Below are 23,142 nucleotides of genomic sequence, written 5' to 3' on the forward strand. Positions count from 1 at the left end.
AAAAGGAATGAAACTATAGAATGATGAATGTGAACTTTGTCTGTGGTTTTTAGTTCTAATTATTGTACATGAGTTTCGTTAAAAAAAAAGCTGGATTAGGAAAACTTAAGTTAATGTGCAAAAACGAGAATGGGACAGACAGAATGACGGAGTAACAGAATGTGAATTGAAACACATAATCCCCCTTCACCTACGGTGTAAGCATAAAAACGAACGTAGGTAGAATCAAATTAGACAATTCCAATAAAAGACTATATGGAACCGTGATTTACAGCTCGACCTTAGCATTTGCTAAAGGGTAAGGAGCCGTGATTTAAAGCTCGAATAAACATTTGCAGTTTATATAAGACAATTTTGATTATTTTTTACCTCCCTTTTATAATACTCCATGCAGATTGATAAAAAGGACAAATTATCTCAGCTTAGCCTATCTATTTAAACAAGTATTTCGAGGTTATTCATATTAAATCAATGAACTTTCATTATAAAAGAATAACTTGAAAAGATGAAGAGCAAAGCACTTTTGAAATATATATAATATTCTAAATAAAAAAAATATGCTACACATAACTGTAGATAAAATTTCAACATTAAACAATTTATTGTCTTATTGGCTATAATTTAGTTGTATTAATCATGATATCGAAATGTGCACCAAATTACAGAAAAGTTTCAATATGTGAAAGGGTAAAAAAATGAAAACAACTCGTAATTTGGCCGTTTCAGAATCTAAAGCATCATGGGTAATTTCATTGTTCGTACCCCAAAGTGAAAATAACGTTACGTCATTGGTTGAATTTCGATAGTTTAGGACGTTTTAATCCAATCAAAACGCTTTGGTGTACGCTTTTGAAAATATTACCCAGGATGCATTAGATTCTGAAACGGCGAATTGTCTTGCGTTCATTCGCTTTTCTGGATTTACCTTCTTTATGACTGATCAATGCCATATATTTGAAAGCCAAGAATTTTAAGTAACTTGAATACATTTTTAGGCCTCAAGAACTTTTAATTTGATAAATATTACAGCAGGCTGTGTCGTCTGCTTTCTCTGCCACATTTTTAGTCATATAATAGTACCTCGATTTGACTATAGCAGTCATTTCAATGCCAAAGTCTATTATGACAACCGAGATTATTTCAACTGTGAAATTATAAATTTTCCTCACTAGTCAAAAACGTTTAGTATCATTTGAATTTATCCTTTGATTCATCTTTGAAGGTTTGGTACCATCGTATTTACTTGTTATTTTTGTATTTCGTAATAATGTGTGTCTGTGTTTGTGCCATAATGTTTTATAATTCATATTTTACTATAAATTACAAAAAAGATTGTGTTTACGTCTTTGTTACAATTGTATGCGGTCCTTGATAATTTGTTTTTTTTTTACTATTTAATATAATTATGTTATATATCTATAATGCATGCTAACCCTAATTTGGATGATGAATCTCAATTATTGTCACTAATCAATTATGTCTATTTTTGTTAATATATTAGCGTTATATTGAAGTTGGTGGTTAAGCTATGTTAATTTTCTGTCAAAATGTCTGAACCAAATCAGTTGTTTTTTAGTTGTTTAGTAAACCATTCAGTTGAACATTTTGGCTTTCATATTTGGTTTCGATGTTATATTTGTTATTCTCATAGGATTTTGTCTAATGCTTAGTCCGTTTCTGTGTGTGTTACATTTTAATGTTGTGTCGTTTTTCTCCTCTTATATTTTTTAATTAATGCGTTTCCCTCAGTTTTAGTTTGTTACCCGGATTTTGTTTTTTGTCCATGGATTTGTGAGTTTTGAACAGCGGTATACTACTGTTGCCTTTATTTATCGATTTCCTCCTTTTGAATTAGCGTCGAGGTATTTTTGTTATAACATTCTTTTCTCCCATTGTTTAGCAATATGAAGATACATGTAATGCCAAATTAGCATATGTTAAGAGACAAAAAAAAATCACAAAACATAAGATAAAATCTTAGGAATTTTGGTCCTCAATGCTCTTCAACTTCGTACTTTATTTGGCCTTTTTAACTATTTTGGATTCGAGCGTCACTGATGAGTCTTTTGTAGACGAAACGCGCGTCTGGCGTATATACAAAATTTAGTCCTGGTATCTGAATGAGTTTATCTATAGATTGAACAACATAAAACTCATCTTAAGATTGGATTGAACTGGTTTGCTTCTCGTTCATAAGGAGCTTTTAGGCATTCTCAACATTACGCTGATAAGAGTTTTGGTTAACATAAGATGCAGTATTTTTCTAATTAGAATACCATCAGTGCTTACCTCTGCTTAATGGAACTGAAGAAACATCATGTGTCAAAAACTGTCCAAATGTGGTCAAGGCAACATTATACAATGGACTTTTTGGTAAACTGTATCCCTTAGTGTAAAGAATATTGGAAATAAACCTAGGATTTGGCAGTGGTCCACCAAGCTTACTGTGGACTCTTGGAACATATCCTAGATTAAATTCTGAAAGTAAATTGTGTAATGAATAGAATAAATAACATTTATATTTTAACATGTCTACTTCTGATTGGTTAACAACGGTCAAACAATGAAAATATATCCAATCATTTACGATTATTTTCATATAAGACGTGTCACGGTACTTTTCTATACCAAATTCATGTATTTGGTTTTATGTTATATTTGTTATTCTCATCGGATTTTGTATAATGCTTAGTCCGTTTCTGTGTATGTTACATTTGTATGTTGTGTCGTTGTTCTCCTCTTATATTTTCCCTCAGTTTTAGTTTGTTACCCCAATTTATTTTTTTTCCATAGATTTACGAGTTTTGAACAGCGGTATACTACTGTTGCCTTTAATTTTCATATTAGTGGAACGAAAAAGCCATGAACTTTACGATTTTGAAACGGCTAATTACCAATAATACTACGGATTTTTTAAATGGAAAATACCCATAATTCTTTATGATTTGAAACGGCTACTTACCTTCCCCATAACATGCATAACTCTTTGGATTTTGAAACGGTAAATTTGCTATCAACAATGCTATACATGTAAGTTACATAATGGGCTGAGTTAAACTCACCAAGTGTGATATCAGTGGTACCTTTACAGTAGTTCTAAAATATGTTTGATGTATTATTTACATTTACCCATTTTAACACGAATTTCTCATAACAACACTCCTTTTCCCTAAAAGAACTCTCTAAAAGAACAAATGAGGACATTTATTTAGAATATTAGGCTGAACGAATTTCATCAGCTAGTTTATAGTTTAGGTATCTTGTAAAGTTTATTCAATTGAAAAGCAAAAATAAAATCTTCACATAGGACCCCCACATAATTAAACTTACTGTCGCCATACTCTGGGGGCAGAAATCTCTCTTGTGCTGTATGAGATCTGCCTCGTAATGGAAAATTAAGATTGTTGCAACCACCATCAACAGTACGGAATCTCATTGAAGGATTGCATCGTAATTTTGGTATAGAACAAAATGGTGCCATTTTTTGTTGAAACGCTCCATCATTGGGTACATCACCTCTGTGAACAAAAATTGACACATTTTAAAGTGTGTTTATGCTGATTATCGTTTCGCAAATACCAGATCTAGAACTTATCTTGTTTTATATATCATCGGTTCATTATTGCATCTGCATTGTAGTTACCCGTCCCGCTATCTTTCATACTTTTGATGAAGGTAGGATATTTATAAAATGTAAATAAATGTAAGTATTTGAGTCAATTCATAAGGTACCATTACCTATTGACTGCATTTCATATCATGTTAAAGCTTGCTTGCGGTTAATGCGCGAAGCATGCACCATTGCTCATTTGGGAAGACAATTTGTGCATGGATCTTATATTATTTTTCTTCATGAAAGTAGGCAGCTACTTTTTCATAGTACATGATATATATTCAATGTTTATTTCGGAACTCAAACTAGGTTTTTGCATTATCTAACCCAAATGTGTGCAATTCTTACTTTTTTTAATTTAGCCAATGTTATGGCTCTTAATTTGTCTATGATTGAAAAGTATCGCATTCTTCATTTGATCCGTTCAAAATATTTTGACAGCATTTTTTGTTAAAAGTTACCACGCAAACGTAGTATAAAAGCATTGAACTAAAAAAATTAACACCCTCATAAAACTGTGTTTTCAATGGGATAATGTATGTCATAAAATATACTGTCATTTCAAGATATCAATTGGTAGTATAGGTAATTATAAGGTCTTACATGTATATAATTATTCCTTTGTGGATTATAGTAATTTCTTGGATAATAGTTATTACTTAGTTATATCTAAGTCATTTATTTGTGAATTATAGTTATTTCTAAGTTATTTCTAAGTTATATCTTAGCGGATTATAGTTATTCCTTAGTTATTTCTAAGTTATATCTTAGCGGATTATAGTTATTCCTTAGTTATTTCTAAGTAATTTCTTTGCGGATTATAGTTATTTCTTAGTTATTTTTAAGTAATTTCTTTGCAGATTATAGTTATTTCTTAGTTATTTCTAAGTTATATCTTAGCGGATTATAGTTATTCCTTAGTTATTTCTAAGTTATTTCTTTACGGATTATAGTTATTCCTTAGTTATTTCTAAGTTATTTCTTTGTGGATTATAGTTATTTCTAAGTTATTTATTTACGGATTATAGTTATTCCTTAGTTATTTCTTTGCGGATTATAGTTATTTCTAAGTTATTTCTTTGCGGATTATAGTTATTTCTTAGTTGTTTCTGAGTTATTTCTTTGCGGATATTAGTTATTTCTTAGTTATTTCTAAGTTATTTCTTTGTGGATTATAGTTATTTCTAAGTTATTTCTTTGCGGATTATAGTTATTTCTTAGTTATTTCTAAGTTATTTCTTTGTGGATTACAGTTATTTCTAAGTTATTTCTTTGCGGATTATAGTTATTTCTTAGTTATTTCTAAGTTATATCTTAGCGGATTATAGTTATTTCTTAGTTATTTCTAAGTTATTTCTTTGTGGATTATAGTTATTTCTTTACGGATTATAGTCATTCCTTAGTTATTTCTAAGTTATTTCTTTGTGGATTACAGTTATTTCTAAGTTATTTCTTTGCGGATTATAGTTATTTCTTAGTTGTTTCTAAGTTATTTCTTTGTGGATTATAGTTATTTCTAAGTTATTTCTTTGCGGATTATAGTTATTTCTTAGTTATTTCTAAGTTATTTCTTTGTGGATTATAGTTATTTCTAAGTTATTTCTTTGCGGATTATAGTTATTTCTTAGTTATTTCTAAGTTATATCTTAGCGGATTATAGTTATTTCTTAGTTATTTCTAAGTTTTTTCTTTACGGATTATAGTTATGCCTTAGTTATTTCTAAGTTATTTCTTTGTGGATTATAGTTATTTTTAAGTTATTTCTTTGCGGATTATAGTTATTTCTTAGTTATTTCTAAGTTATTTATTTGTGGATTATAGTTATTTCTTAGTTATTTTTAAGTTATTTCTTTGCGGATTATAGTTATTTCTTAGTTATTTCTAAGTTATTTATTTGTGGATTATAGTTATTTCTTAGTTATTTCTAAGTTATTTATTTATGGATTATAGTTATTTTTAAGTTATTTCTTTGCGGATTATATTTATTTCTTAGTTATTTCTAAGTTATTTCTTTGCGGATTATAGTTATTCCTTAGTTATTTCTAAGTTATTTCTCTGCGGATTTTAGTTATTTCTAAGTTATTTCTTTGCGGATTATAGTTTCTTAGTTATTTCTAAGTTATGTCTCTGCAGATTATATTTATTTCTTTGGGAATTATAGTTACTTCTTTGCATATAATGATAAAAAAAGTTGTTTACAATTCCGACATGTTTGATTAATTTTTACCTTGTCAACATTATTTGGGTTGCCATACAAGAAATTTTTGCAGATCTCGTCATGGTGTCTGTATATTCTGGACCGGACATATGTCTACTGAACAGATATAGATTGGTCATTGCTTCGTTCATTCGTTTACCATTGATGATTGTCCCAGCCCCTGAAATCAATGTCAATTTTAATCTGCGTTTAGTATATCATTGAAAGTTTATTATTTGATCCTCGATTAATATAAGCACGAATCAGTTTACAAGTGAGAGGTTTGTCTAAATTCACATAGTTGAATCTCTATTTTCTACATTAAGAAATGCATGTACCAAGTCAGGAATATGGCAGTGGCTTTCCGTTCAATTGATATGTTTTGATTTTGCCATTTGATAAAGGAATATCTGTTTTGATTTTTCCTTTGATTTCGGTAATTTTGTTTCTTTTCCTTATCATGTTTAGACAATATGATGCGTATGAGTCTTACTTCATGATAACTTGTTTTCGTGTTCTTAGGTCATCAAGTCTGTATACTCGTCTGATCGGTATTTTCCAATAGTGTCTTATAGATAATTGCTGTCGTGAATTTATAAATTAAGTCAAGATTCGCATGACAAATATGGTATTCCTAGAAAGACACCCATCCTACGTTTAGAGTTCATAACTGTCAAACTGCGCGCCATGTACATATTTATATTAAGATTGTAAATGAGTATTGAACTGTATACTTGTTCGTGGTTGTCCAAATACCATCATCTGATGATGATGACCATCAACCGTATTTACTGCCTCCATTATGGCTGATGTTTCATAATCTCCTATGAAATTACTGGGTCCATGCCCACATACAGTCGACACCAAGCATAATAACCACCACAGCAATGCCATCCTAAAAAAACTGTTCTAGGACCTACAATTGGTAAAAAACCATACTAAAATATCTGTATCACTATCTGTAATGTTAAAGTCAAGAATGTGACAATTGTTATCCATTCGTTTGATATTTTTTAGCTTTTGATTTTTCCATTTGATAAGGGACGTTCCGTTTTGAACTTTCGCTGAGTTCGGTATTTTTGTAATTTTACTTTTTCAGCAATAGCAAGTATTCTATTCATAGACATTTTGTCTAATATCAATCAAAATCACTATGGGTGTATGTAAACTGTATGCATTATCCTGGCTAGTGCAAAACAATTCATGGTTGAACATAAGACTCGTTGGTCCCTAGAAGTTTAGAAGTACACAAACAGGAAAAATTGATCGGAGAAACGGGTAAAATATGCATATTTATTGTATAGCAATATAATATTTCCCACAGAAAGTAACCAAAAGTTAGCGTGCAATAAATTCCAATATTGCACTAGTGCAATATATCTTCAAAATTCTGACGTCATCAACGTCAAAATTCTAGTGTAAACCAATTTTTACTTTCAAATATTATATTGCTATACAATAAAAGGGTTATTGCATGAATATTGGAGAATATTGTCCCTCGTAGAACATATATTGCACTCGCATGCTCAGGCAATATAAATTTCTACTCGGGACAATATTCCCCAATACTCATGCAATAACCCTATAGTACTATACAACATCGAGTTTTTACTTGGTCGATGTCACTGCCAGGGTATGTTTGTCCATGGGGGTAGCACCAGCTTAATAGTCAGCACTTTTGTGTTGACCTGAAATATAATTGATATGTTCATTGAATTTTCTGTATATTATCTTTTCGTGTATTGTTTTATTATTCGAAAAACTTATAATTTCTAACTTCAGACATATATTACTTTTGTCGTATTTGGCTCAACTTTTTACATTTTTGTTTTGTTATGCTCTTAAAATTCATATTTGATTTGGCCTTCAAAATGGTTAAAATTGAGCGATACGCTCGCGTCTGGCTTTCCAAATTCTAGTCTAGCATCTAGAAATTTGTTTTCATTTTTATAGTTTCTTTGTAAATGTCGTTAGATTTTTAAATTCAAAATTTCACGTGCATGTTGACTTTGGTCCCTCGTGCATGTTGGGTGACTTTTGTCCCTCGTGCATGTTGACTTTGGTCCCTCGCGCATGTTGACTTTTGTCCCTCGCGCGTCTTTAATAACCAATGTCAACATTTTTTGGTTCTAATGGCTGTTATCTTTTACTGTATTTGCATTTAAAGTTTGCCGCTGACCATCAGAATTATAATTTCCAGAGCGTTTCTTCCTTCTGTTTTTTTTAGTATGAATAATATTTCATTTGAATAACTAAAAGTTTTGTAAATAAACAAATGCAAACAATAAACGAGAAAAGAGGTCGCATATAAAAAAAAAATGGTAGTGATGATTTTTTTAATACATTTATAAAAGGATATTTTTATTTCCTATGAAACAACTTTTTTTGTTATCGCAATTTTAATTAAATAATTAAACAAATGCATTTATATATACTAAACTTAAGTCCTCTATGCAAGTTTTTATTGTTTATTATGGATCTATTTAGGGAATGGCTGACAGTGTTTTGTCTAGACAATTTTGTGTAGCGGGTTACTTCAAAGTGTGCACCACATGTTTGATGTTATTTCGAATAGACAGAAAAACAAATATCACAGTGATTCCTTCTAATTTAATTCTAAATTCAATTTAGAGCCAGAGTAAATCATGAATTTTTTTTGACAAAGTTATGTCGACAAAATACTGTCAGTCAATCAGAAGACGCGTTACACCCCAAATTAAATTATTACGTATTATCGAAAAATAATATATCATTAGGCCAAGTTCGGATGGATATCTAGATGAGATTGACATGGTCATATATAACACCTGTTATGATTAGATATAGCTTTCCCGCCATGAACACTGGAGGAGCCCTGGGTTGTGGCAGGGTTCCTAGAGATCGACTCGATATCCCGGATGTTATGACGTCAATCCAATCAAATTTGAATGTAAACATATTCAGAGTAGGGGCCTTGTACTTCTGGTAATCAAGAGACCTTACTCTTCAAAATTATTTACCGTTCATATGGAACTCTAGTCAGAACTCGAGTTCCAACCGAACTTAGCCTTGGTGACTTGGTGAGTGGTGATAGCATACTTTTTTGTCATCGAAGTAACCGGGTGTGACATTAATAACCATGCAGAAGTATGTAGCACGCGTAAATAAGTGAATTGATATAGCGATGTTAATTTTTTAATATATTTACCATGCGTTCCAATCTGTTTATAAAACTTTTTTATAACTGTTGTAAAATGAGTTGATGTATTCAATTTAATTCTTTAAGAATCATGTATTACTTTATTCCTTCTTTGCATTGCATATTTGTTTACGATCCGAGTTTCTTCCCAGATTTTCCCTCGCACCTGTGCTGTGTGGTAACGGAAGTTATAACGAGAAGCCTCGTATTTACGGTCACTGCATATGGAATTATATCGGCAAATTAGGGTACGGGAAAACAATAATTGAATACAAGAAGATTAAATAAAGATTTAGATACGATAAAGGATTTTCTATTACAAAAGTACACATCCACTTGATTTACAGCAAGTCTTAGGCATTCTCGTAAATATTCTATTTTTTTCTAAATTTAAGTTATCGTGAGATTTTCAATCAAACATGAAAAGATGTTACAATTAAAATCTGATTTTTCAACTACTATCTCAATAAAATTGTTTTGTACTATTTTTTTAGAACGATGTTTTTTTTTTCTACATTTGCATTTAAACTGTATACTGCCGTAATGAAATGTTGATAATGATGCATATACAAGGCGTTATAATAAAACGAACAAAAACTCGGTTTATTTTAAGGAGAAATGGTGTGATTAATGTTGACACTAAGTTCAAGGATTGTTTTAGTAAAATAATGTGGCCTAGAAATAACATAATAAAATATGAATTCTAAGAACCAATTTATTTTTATATCATACGAAAATTCTAAGAATTTGACATTTTCAAAAACGATCAAATAGAAGCGAAGTTTAGTGATCCAAGTGTTTTTCAGATTTAAAAAGCAAGAGAAAACGTCTTAAAGAAAAATGATAATTGGACAACATTCGATATTTCGGCGACGAAATGATTTTTGGAATGCACTATTCCGACCTCACCTGGTGAGAGTTTTATCTTGCCAAGGACAGGATGACCATGAACATGACCACACATGGCCGGAAATAATTGTGCATAAAAGTGTAATTAATAGTTTGGCCTAAGCAACAGGTCAAATTCAATACCTTCTCATCCAAAATGTCATATGGTAGTCATCCAACAGACACCTACTGGATAAAATAAAATGTATTGTCTAATCTAAGTAAGCTCGGCAAGACCCCCTTTTGACACAAAAATATAGCATTTCCACAAAGGAGTAGGTCCGGTAAGGACCGATTTTGGCCTCAAATTTTAGGTTCATCTGACGAAAGATTTTGACCACTTTTTAAATACTTAAGTGTCTATTTTATTTGAATTAATTAGTTTATGGGAAAGATTTTAACTGATTTGGTCAGTAAAAACGATCCGATTCAAGCTCAAATATGAAAAATATTCAAAAATATGTCTTTATAATCAGAACAAAATGTCAAAAAAACATGTGGTTCCCATCTTTAAATAAACTAAAAACTCAATAAGGAGACAATCTTATAATTAAACATGCATGACATGCGTATAAAAAAATCTTGGCATGTGTATCATTTAAACATACCTTGTAAATTACATCATAGCAGTGAAAATAATATTAATAATTAATATGTATGCGCATGCTCTCAACCTTCAACCCGTATTAGATAGATTGCTGTCACAATGAAGAAAGAGAATAATTGCCCAAAAAAGACTGGAAACCGGTGCATATGTGGTTAAAATAAGTTGTAAAATGCACAAAATTTGAAAAGTATACAAGTCTACACCCATCTGATCCCTTAACTACCGCAAATGGCATCTTCGGCTTTTCTACCTTGTTTCTGAGCCTCCTCATGGGAAACGTTGTTGATTATGTAATTGATTGGCTGTTTTATAGTGACTATTTGATTATTAGACCAACTATTTCATGATTATTTGATAATCTTGAACTATTTTTGATTATTTCTAATCTTGGACTTTTTTTGATTATTTTATAATCTTGGACTAGTTTTGATTAATTGATCATCTTGTTTGACAAACTAGTTAATGATCATGTATATAAAAAAGAAGATGTGCTATGATTGCCAATGAGACAACTGTCCACAAGAGACCAAAATGACACAGACATTAACAACTATAGGTCACCGTACGGCCTTCAACAATGAGCAAAGCCCATATCGCATAGTCAGCTATAAAAGGCCCCGAGAAGGCAATGTAAAACAATTCAAACGAGAAAACTAACGGCCTTATTTATATAAAAAAAATGAACAAAAAACAAATATGTAACACATAAACAAACGACAACCACTGAATTACAGGCTCCTGACTTGGGACAGGCACATACATAAATAATGTGGCGGGGTTAAACATGTTAGCGGGATCCCAACCCTCCCCCTAATTTTGACCATTGATTACTTAAACACCCACATGAGGAGCCTCCCTCGTGTTCGTGTAGAATTTCAGTGTGACCAAATGAAATAGTTTAAGACAAGGGCTATTTCTTACAATGCAATGAGAAGAAATGATCAGTCCAATTTTTCGTAAAATGCATTCGAAAAAAGTACAAATCTACAAAATAATATCCTTTGTATATTCATAAGACACCTCATATCTGGTGTATATCTGTATATATTACTTTCAATTTTGTCTATTATCTTGGCATTAGGGCTTTAAAACCGTACGATTGATGCAAATATTTAAACAAGCAAAAAACAGCTTTCACACCAGCCTCAATTTCAGAAACTGTCATTTATATTTAGATATGACCAAGAGCTTTACACCAAAGATTGCTACAAAGAAAGTAAGAGTCGATCACTGAGAGGTATTATAGATTATTGTTGATCATCTCAACGAGATTTATTTTCACGCTTGAGTCGGTAGGGCGAAAGTGAGAAAAGCAATCGAGTTGAGACGATGAATGATAATCTGTTTATCGCTGTTTACCTATGACGACGTTATCAATTTCATGTCAATTTCATAAGCAACGCCACATGTCACCTTGGTGTCTAGCGCTTATTTTTCATATCACTCGATTTCTCTGAGAAAGGAAATAATCAGTCAGCTAGATCAAAGGAAAATTTAGTAAAATAGCGATAAAGACAATCTCGTTGAGATAATCAACGATAATCTATAATTACAATTTAGTAATTTTAAACATCACCTGTATTTGTACGAGGTTAAAGTCATAAGAAACGAGTGACCGGTGAAAAATAATGTTCTTCCAATTCTTGAACCAATGCAAACAAACATCATAAACTTAGTCTTCTGTGCACGAATTTATAATTTTTTTCGTGTAAATTTCGTATTATCGTCAATTTGTTTTTCAATCGGTCTGTGTTGTTGTGAAAATATGGCAGGTAATTAAAGTTCGTGTTTTAAAGTCGAAGTTTACCAATTGTCACCTGTTTGTCAACAATCGACAAAAAATCAACAAAAAAGCATGGAAATTGAGCACGTGTTTAACATGTAAATTCAGATAATAGTTTATTTTAAGGACATCCATGCGTATTGTGATCACTGGATTTTTACGAGATGGGTCACAATCAGGTCACTTTGCATACGGAAAATATGTCGGGGGAATTGCCTCCTGGAAGTAAGCAATTAAAATAAAGTAAACTTCTTCTAAATATGAATAAATTAAAGAATTTTCTTCAGAAAAAAAGTATATGTACATAAGTTTTATAATGAAAACTATCCATTGAGTTATAAAAAAACATGTGCATTATTTTTTTTAATTTGAGGTTTCTTATGACTTAAAAGAAACAGGTTAATAGGTTAAGAAAAGTAAGTTACAACAATAGTTTAAATCATCATTTTCATCATTTGAGTCGTTATTATGTTAATTTCATTGATGAAAAAAATGCAGGACAAATTATCCTTGTGGCCTTCACTTGATTATATAATAATATAACGTTAAAAAAATAATGAGATCTATTATCATATGTCACTGTAAATGCACATGTAGCTATCACTTTCTTTTTAGATTAATTATATGTTATGACAAATTACACCAAAGATATTTTTTGTTAAGAAAAGTAAGTTACAAAAATAGTTTAATTCATCATTTCAATCTGTGTTGATGAAAAAACGCAAAAACAAATTTTGATTCTAGAATTATATAATGTTATGGATGAACAACAAGCAATGAGATCTATTATTACATGTATTATTTGTCAATATAAATTGCTCTTCATAAAAAGATAAAAAATGCTATTTTATTATATAAGAAAAGGAGATTTGCTATGCTTGCCTTTGACAAAATGGACGTGGCAGGGTATTTGTTCATGTCTCATTCCTAACAAAAGAAAGATACTAAGTTAAGATCTGAGAGTGCTTGCAGTGTAGTCAGCTAGTTTAAAGCCAATAACTATTAACTAGGACCAAGGAGGTTATATGAGATCATATAACCTCCTTGCTAGGACTAAAGTTATTACTTTTTTTTTATCATATTTTATGACATTAAACCAAGGATTTTTTTAAGTTGAGAAAAGTAAGTTACAAAAATAGTTCAATTCATGATCATTTCATTCGTATAATTTTATTGCTGAAAAAATGCAGGACAAATTATCCTTGTGTCCTTCACTTGCTTAAAGAATAATATAATGTTATGGATGAACAGAAAAAAAACAGTGAATTTCATTATTATATGTCACTATAAACTCAGTATAGAATTAAAAAAAAAAATTTTTAAAAATTCTAAGACTAAAGCTATTAGTTTCTTTTTAGTTTTTATCATATTTTATGACACTAAACCAAAAAAAGTTAGTTACAAAAATAGTTTAATTCATCATTTTCATCATTTCAGTCGTTATTATGTTAATTTTATTGATGAAAAAAATGCAGGACAAATTATCCTTGTGGCCTTCACTTGCAATTGATTATATAATAATATAATGTTAAACAAAATAATGAGATCCATTATTATATATCACTATGACTTCATCGTCATGCTTGTTTGAAGCCGTGCCTTGAACAATAATGGTTTACTTTTATAAATTGTTACTTGGATGGAGAGTTGTCTCATTGGCAAACATATCACATCTTCTTATATCTATTTATTAAAAATTGCTATTATATTATAAAATATATATATATATAGATTTGGTATGCAAGTCTATGAAAAACACGGACGTGGCAGGGTATTTATCCATGGCTTATTTCTAACAATAGAAATATACTGCGTACAGATCTGAGAGTGCTTGCAGTGTAGTGAGCTAGTTCAAAGTCAATAACTATAACATGTATAATAAAAAAAATTAAAAAAAAATAAAAAAAAAAAAATGTAGCTTTTTCTTTCTTTCAATCGTTATTATGTTCATTTTAATTGATGAAAAAACGCAGGACAAATTATCCTTGTGCACTTCACTTGCTTCTAGAATAATATGATATTAAAAACAAATGAGATGTCACTATAAATTCCTCATCATGCGTTATAAAAAAAATGCTATTTTATTATAAAAAAAAATAAGGAGATTTGGTATGCTTGTCTATGAAAAACACCGACGTGGCAGGGTATTTGTCCATGTCTTATTTCTAACTATAAAAACATACTCCGTACAGATCTGGGAGTGCTTGCAGTGTAGTCAGCTAGTTAAAATCCAATAACTAATAAGAAATCATGTATCTTAGACTAAATCTGTTTAGTTTTTATTATATTTTATGACATTAAATCAAGGATTTGTTAAGTTAAAAAAGTATGTTTCAAAACAAGTTTGTTTGATTGTCCTTAAACTCATATATTGAATATTGCAATTTCTCAGACAATACTATTTGCACATTTTCGCCTTTTCATCTTGGTATTTGTACCACTGACAGTTGAAACTCTTAGATAAATCAGACTAACTATGCCTTTAAAGTGGTATGGGTGTCTTTCGCCATCTTGGATTGTAAAAAAAGAGAGAACCTAAGGTCCAGATTTTCTATCAAGTTAAAAAATTTGATGCAGGTACTATGCAGATATTTAATGTAAATTTTCATTTTAAAGAACCAATTTAAAAGAATATAATTTATAAACATTATTCTTATATGACGTGCTTCTTTCGCCTTGCAAACAGCACCGTGTGAAAATCACGATATAGCTATACTTAGCGTAGACTCAGAGATATACATAATAATGGATTTTATAATATACCTCCTACGTAAATCCACATGTATGTGAACCTATTTGCAAAAGCTAAAATGCCAATTTTATTTTAATAGAAATTGTAATATAACAAAAATCAAAAGAACTTTTATTCTTCAATGTGAATTTCATCATGGAACACTTTCTCCACAATCAGGGGTTCATTAAGGGATGAAAATAAGCTTGGGCCCAGATTCACGAAGCTGTCTTAGGACTAAGACATGTCTTAGGATGGTCTTACGACATATCTTAGTCCTAAGTGGGTTTCTCAAAGCGGTCCTAAATTAGGACATCTCTTAAAGTTGGTCATAAAGTTAGGACAACGCGAGAGGTGTCTTATGATGGTCTTAGGATAGTTATACGTTTATTTATGAAAATTACACTCATTTTTATATTAATTTTGAAAAAAAAAAATATCTTATTATAATCTAATTATCTATTCTCCTGTTCCTGCTTAAAACATATATATATTGACGGATTATCAGGATTTGTCAACAATGAAAATTCGATGTATTGATATAAAAATTGCACGATTTTATCTCTTAACCTTTTATAACCAATAAAGTCGAAATTGAATTCAACTCACTTGTACCAAAACAATGTCATAATTTATTATTCTTTTTTCTTAATTTTGCATTGAAAATTTCATATTTATATTGATGTATTGTTTAAAGATAATTTATATATAAATTACTTTTATTTTTTTATATTTATTTTGCAAATTATGTCATTATATTAATCAATACGTTTAGAATAATTTATGGTAAGACATACTACATTAACATGATTTTTTTCCGTAGATCATATTTATATTTGAAAATTTAAAGAACTTGCGACAGGTTTAGAATGTCTTAGCTAAGATGATCCTAAGACAGCTTCGAGACGAGGTCTGAGATATGTCCTAGGATAGTCATAAAAAGATCATAAGACATGTCCTAAGATATATGTGTAATATTGTATTAAAATGGAATTCGGAGGTAGTTTTTTTTCTTTTTTCTATTCTATTGCATTATTCCTATATTAACTGATTTCAGCGAGTCACATGGCACCTCCTTCGTTACGAAATGTCTATTTTAGATTTGACGATAGCTTACGAGAAAACATGTAAATCAAAAATCGCAAATATTGGGTTTGAGAATTAAACATATTTTTTTCTAGCGGTTATTACAATTTTTATGTTAGACTCCCATACCACCTTATATGATCGTACTTGTATATAATGTACTAAGAATTATTGTGTTTAGGACGAAACACATTTTTTGTTAAGATGCGATTTAATGAAAAAAAATCTGGTGGTATTGTTTATGACTTTCAACAATCTTGAATTAATTTTCTTTCTTTTCAAAAATTATAAAAAATCCAAAAAAAAAATTTTCTTTTAACTGATTTCATACATTTACTTAGTATTCTGTAAGTTTTGCTTTGTCCATTGAACAATTTACTTTCGATAAAACGTTGAAATCTAAATAAACGTAGTGTACCAAATATGAAATATAAAATAAATGTATGCAAAGGTTATCAAAATCTGTGCTACATCTCATTCAAGACGTAAAAAGAAATACGTACTAAATTCGGCAATTATTTGGTGTAGTAATTGTTGACTAGTTCAACTAAAATACTATAAACGTTTTATTGTGCTTTTATCATCCTTTTTAATATAATGAATTGCTTCTGATAATGTTGATTAATAACTCAATAGGTATATAAACTTGTTATTAACCTTGTTTCAATTTACCTTCCTTAAACCACAAAATCTAGGTACAATACGTTGAACTAATGCGTCAAAATGCAATAACTGATGCTTATTCTCAAGTCATTTATCAATGATTGTACGAAATCTGCGAAAAATTTTGAAAATTTTCCTGTGTTTTTTACGATACGAGACTTACATAAATAAGGTTCATGCATGGGGTAAGGATTGTTCTAGGTCATGGAATGAAAACTGTATACCGAAAGAACAAATTTTAGTATTGCAAATATTATTTATGAACTGCTTCTATGAGTCGAAATCAAATCCAGTCTTTGTGAAATTAAAACAGCTGAGTGGGTTGAAAAATTTATCAATAAAAGAAATGAATGTATAGGTAATCAACTAATTTATATGGAGAGCATACATAAAGGCAATGGTAGTATACCGCTGTTCAATAGTCATAAATCGATTTAACTGATTCAAATCCGGGTTACGAACTAAAACTGGGGGAAACACATCAACTATAAGAGGTAACAAAACGGAACAACAGAAACTAAAAATGTTTTAGAATTTAGTTCTTAAATAAAACTAGTTCCTAATAGGCAGCATACACCAATCTAATTGAAATATAGATCTCTGGTTTCGTTATACTACGTTATACTACATATGAGATCTATATTTAAATTAAGTTGCAGCATACATGTGTTTTGCCGAATTGTGTATCGGCTGTTTAGCATGCACTGGCAGTTAAAAAGAATAAGATACATCATCATACAGAAATAAATACTTGAAATAAACGTAGTTGTACATACTAATACTGTACAGCGAATGGTGTTGAGGATGATAAACATGTTTTGTTAGGATGTTTTTTATGCAGATTTGTGATATGATTTAATGAAAATAAATTTTGATATTTTTGAGACTTTATAAATTATTTTTTTTATTTCTTTTGTAAACTCGTAGCTAATGCCCCTTTAAAGTCAAAATGATAAAATTCAACCATTATTAGCAAAATCTTTCCATAACATGTTTCATCGAAAAAAGGTATTGTGTAATGATATTTTCAATGTATAAGTTTTAATTGTATATAGAATACGTTATTTTAAGAGTGTTTTAATTGTTTTTTTCCCCGCATTTTTTTTTGCAGTTTTCACACCTAGGATAATAAGTATAAGAAGACAAGAACTAAGTTTGGACCTGCGTCGCAGTATGATGAAACATGTATACTGACGCAACTATATATAACTTATCATCAACTTTCATCCAAATACATGTAATAAACCATTCCGCTTGATATAGGCCAAGCAAAAATTTACGATATATAAATGTCCTTGTAAAATGAGTGCTGTGAACAAGAAGTGGCTGCATGCAAGGAGAGTGCAGAATTTGCTCAATAGCTACAACTTAACATTACCATGCGGCATACCATATATTAAATCATTCCCTATCATAGAAGCCAAGAAAACTTTGACGAAAAGTTTCCTTGTACAATGAGTGTTGTAAAATTTCAAAAAAAGGAAAACAGGATATAGAAATTGCTTGCTGGCTACAATTCAACATTGTCGGTCGTCCCCATGTCTGTATCACTCTGCCCTATCGAAGTCTTTCGGACAGACGGTTGAGCGGTTACTAAACCTGCTTTCGCGTTGAATGACGAATGTTCAAAAAGGTAGTTCCTTTCTCACGTCATATCTAACACAGCGACTAATCTCTGGGGTTGAGCTCGGTTCATGTTACTCCATCTTTTGTTTTCTTTGTATATGTTTTTTGTCTCTCATCCAATGAAGCTTGTTTCTTATATCTACCATCGGTTAACATTAAATGTTATACATTGTCTTTATGATATTCCAGAACGGTACAATCATATGTCGTGGAAATTTATTAAACAACTTTATGTACCAAAAATACTTTCCCACCAAATGTCAGCATGTCTTTCTTCTATGCGCATTTGTTCGCGTAGTTTTCAAATATGAATTCATAAAAGTTGCTTCTTGTGAAAAAAAAATCTTCGTTTTTACAATGACTTGTAATGTTTATGACAAATTAGCACGGAATCGAATGGAATTATGTAAATCGAATGCGTCATCAAGAATACTGGTAACCTGATATTTATATTTTCACACAGCTAGGGTTCTATGTATGTAACACTTTGAAAATGAATCCAAAAAGGCTCATATTCATATATCTTTAATTTTCAGTAAATTTTCTAAGACCCAAAAAGCACATTCTCCTTTCATCCATGAAGTATTGACCATATAGGAACACTGTTAAAATCTATAAAATCGTATGACATTGAAAATTAAATCACGTGATGCTAAAATAATTACAAATGTAATGGGAAAATATTTAGAAAAAGACATAAATGTGTTGCATCTAGCGACATTTAGAAGTACTTGTGCATTGTTGGAACGTTGCCGGTGTCAATATTCATCAATTATGGACTTCTGACGAGATCAATACGTTATATATGGACCTGTTCAGATTATATTGACCAAGGACGAAGTCAATATTGAAGAATATTAGCTAGAGTCGGGCGACCATATTCGCCACATTAAACATGTTGAGCAAAAGTTGTCAGCGTTCAGCTTCCATTTTGACAAAAAAAAAAACACGGAAATACACGCGCTATCACCCGGTCAAAAACAACAACGGCGAAAATGTGTACATGGCGAATATGGTCGCCCGATTCTACTAGAGACGAGATGGAACTTTTTTGAAGTCTTTCACGTACTCATTCGACAAAACACTCCATATTCTGACTTGCAGCTTATATTTTAAGGTATCAATATTCAGAAAACATGTTGCTTGGTTATTTTGCTGTATAATAAGTAAAATAAAGTATATACTGCGCTAGACCGCGCATGAAAGACACGATGTCAAGAGGGGGACACAGTGTTTTATTCAATGTCACAGGAAGAAGTACCCAACCAATCGAAAATATATAGTCATCTCGCTATCCATATTAACATACAATTGAATCATATATATTAAGCAGTTAGCGCAGTCGCAGATGTAATTATTTCATAGTCTTAAGAATAAATTAAAATTTCTCTCTTGATAAATTTGGACAACTTAAGTCTTTATAGGTATGAGCTTATTAAGACAATATTGCCAATTATTTCTAGATTAATTTTCGATGGATCTTTAAATAAAAGTGAGATCAACAGTGGCATATGCTTTTGAAAATAAACTGATTATCAAATCAATTGCATTTATGCACACATCTTCAGCACACAAATAATTAATTTCCTATTAACAATAACGATGTAAAATAAATTAGAAAATGCGCAAAACTTACAATGAAATAGCGCAAATACGTTCAACTTATTTTTTAGCACCAAAATTAACAATTTTTTTGGCAGTTGTTAAAAACGCCTGTCTTCTCTGTTAACCGGATGTTAAAATTGAAAGTGGCTATTCAGCCTGGTCTGAAATGCTTTTCAATAAAATTCAGAGTGTGTAATGAAATACATTGTTACCTGCTGGTTGCTTCGGTATATTTCCAAAATAACAGTAAAAAAGTTAACTTTTAAATATATTTTATAGAAGGCGTGGCAATATATTTAAAATACATGTCGTTGCACACGCTCTATATAAGTGTTCCATTAAATACAGTATCAGAGAAAAAACTGTGACTGATTGTTTAATCACAATAAGAAGTAGTATTATAGATACTGATATACTAGGTAATGTTTTTTGACATATTTAGGCGGTCTATTTTCATTTAAATTGATAAATACAAGATCACTACTTAGGTTGTTACTAGTCTCACATCCAAATTCGCCTTTTCAGAATCTAAAGGACTATGGGTGATTGCATTGTTTGAATGGAGTGGGTAGCTACTAAGGCAGTCAGTGGGCCCCCACTTAAGACAAATTCTGGATCCGCCACTGGTATAAATTATTCACACAATTAGCAAAAACGTTTCAAGTAATGACGAATGTTGAAATAGGCAGAAAGTGTCGAATACAATTTTCCTCTGGTTTTGCCCACGTCATATCTAACACAGCGACTAATCTCTGGGGGTTGAGCTCAGTTCATGTTACTCCATCTTTTGTTTTCTCTGTAAAAATTTTTTGTCTATCATCCTTTGAAGCTTGTTTCTTATATCTACCATCGGTTATCATTAAATGTTATATTTTGTCTTTATGATATTCCAAAACGGTACAATCATATGTCGCGGAAATTTATTAAACAACTTTATGTACCAAAAATACTTTCCCACCAAATGTCAGCATGTCTTTCTTCTATGCGCATTTGTTCACGTAGTTTTCAAATATGAATTCATAATAATTGCTTCTTGTGAAAAAAAATCTTCGTTTTTACAATGACTTGTAATGTTTATGACAAATTAGCACGGAATCGAATGGAATTATGTAAATCGAATGCGTCATCAATAATACTGGTAACTTGATATTTATATTTTCACACAGGGTTCTATGTATGTAACAGTTTGAAAATGAATCCAAAAAGGCTCATATTCATTTATATCTTTAATTTTCAGTAAATTTTCTAAGACCCAAAAAGCACCTTCTCCTTTCACCCATGAAGTATTGACCATATAATATATAGGAACACTGTTAAAATCTATAAAATCTTATGACATTGAAAATAAATTAAATCACGTGATGCCAAAAATAATTACAGATGTAATGGGAAAATATTCAGAAAAAGACATAAATGTGTTGCATCTAGCGACATTTAGAAGTACTTGTACATTATTGGAACGTTGCCGGTGTCAATATTTATCAATTATGGACTTTTGACGATATCAATACGTTATATATATATGGATCTGTTCAGATTATATTGACCAAGGACAAAGTCAATATTGAAGAATATAAGCTAGAGTCGGGCGCCCATATTCGCCACATTAAACATGTTGAGCAAAAGTTGTCAGCGTTCAGCTTCCATTTTGAAAACAACAAAATAACGAAAATACACGCGCTATCACCCGGTCAAAAAACAACAACGGCGAAAATGTGTACATGGCGAAAATGAGCGCCCGACTCTACTAGAGACGAGATGAAACTTTTTTGAACTCTTTCACGTACTCATTCGACAAAACACACCATATTCTGACTCGCAGCTTATATTTTAAGGTATCAATATTAAGAAAACCTGTTGCTTGGTTATTTTGCTGTATAGTAAGTAAAAAGGTATATATATATACTGCGCTTGACCGCGCGTGGAAGATACGATGTCAAGAGGGGACACAGTGTTTTATACAATGTCACAGGAAGAAGTACCCAACCAATCGAATATATATAGTCATCTCGCTATCCATATTAACATGCAATTGAATAATATATATTAAGCAGTTAGCGCAGTCGCGCAAGTAATTATTTCATAGTCTTAAGAAGAAATTAAAATTTCTCTCTTAATAAATTTGGACAACTTAAGTCTTTACAGGTATGAACTTATTAAGACAATATTACCAATTATTTCTAGATTAATTTTCGATGGATCTTTAAATAAAAGTGAGATCAACAGTGGCATATGCTTTTGAAAATAAATTATCAAATCAATTGCATTTATGCACACATCTTCAGCACACAAATAATTAATTTCCTATTAACAATAACGATGTAAAATAAGTTAGAAAATGCGCAAAACTTACAATGAAATAGCGCAAATACGTTCAACTTATTTTTTAGCATCAAAATTAACAATTTTGTTGGCAGTTGTTAAAAACGCCTGTCTTCTCTGTTAACCGGATGTTAAAATTGAAAGTGGCTATTCAGCCTGGTCTGAAATGCTTTTCAATAAAATTCAGAGTGTGTAATGAAATACATTGTTACCTGCTGGTTGCTTCGTTATATTTCCAAAATAACAGTAAAAAAGTTAACTTTTAAAAATATTTTATAGAAGGCGTGGCAATATATTTAAAATACATGTCGTTGCACACGCTCTATATAAGTGTTCCATTAAATACAGTATCAGAGAAAAAACTGTGACTGATTGTTTAATCACAATAAGAAGTATAGTAGTATTATAGATACTGATATACTAGGTAATGTTTTCTTGAAATATTAAGGCGGTCTATTTACATTTAAATTGATAAATACAAGATCACCACTTATGTTGTTACCGGTCTCACATCCAAATTCGCCTTTTCAGAATCTAAAGAACTATGGGTGATCGCATTGTTTGAATGGAGTGGGTAGCTACTAAGGCAGTCAGTGGGCCCCCACTTAAGACAAATTCTGGACCCGCCACTGGTATGAATTATTCACACAATTAGCAAAAACGTTTCAAGTAATGACGAATGTTGAAATAGGCAGAAAGTGTCGAATACAACTTTCCTCTGGTTTTGCCCACGTCATATCTAACACAGCGACTAATCTCTGGGGTTGAGCTCAGTTCATGTTACTCCATCTTTTGTTTTCTCTGTATATATTTTTTGTCTTTCATTCTTTGAAGCTTGTTTTT

The 23,142-nt window shown here is 30.8% G+C and overlaps 1 protein-coding gene across 2 annotated transcripts in view; it reads right to left on the bottom strand.

The window, feature by feature from the left end:
- LOC139528223 (salivary peroxidase/catechol oxidase-like) overlaps window positions 1–20,319 on the bottom strand; it is a 39,389-nt gene extending 19,070 nt beyond the window's left edge. The window contains exons 1-5 of one of the 2 annotated variants that reach the window (XM_071324107.1): window positions 20,190–20,319; window positions 6,545–6,726; window positions 5,841–5,991; window positions 3,331–3,518; window positions 2,290–2,478 (exon numbers count right to left, since the gene is read on the bottom strand). In XM_071324107.1, coding sequence (XP_071180208.1) covers window positions 2,290–2,478; window positions 3,331–3,518; window positions 5,841–5,991; window positions 6,545–6,704 — 688 coding nt within the window. In that variant the 5' untranslated portion in view covers window positions 6,705–6,726; window positions 20,190–20,319. Of the gene's footprint in view, window positions 1–2,289; window positions 2,479–3,330; window positions 3,519–5,840; window positions 5,992–6,544; window positions 6,727–20,008; window positions 20,034–20,189 lie in introns of those variants that run through there. The other variant, XM_071324108.1, reaches the window with a different exon arrangement.
- Between the last annotated feature and the right edge of the window lie 2,823 nt (window positions 20,320–23,142).

The sequence above is a fragment of the Mytilus edulis genome, chromosome 6 (genome assembly GCF_963676685.1).
Source record: "Mytilus edulis chromosome 6, xbMytEdul2.2, whole genome shotgun sequence".
NCBI lineage: Eukaryota > Metazoa > Mollusca > Bivalvia > Mytilida > Mytilidae > Mytilus > Mytilus edulis.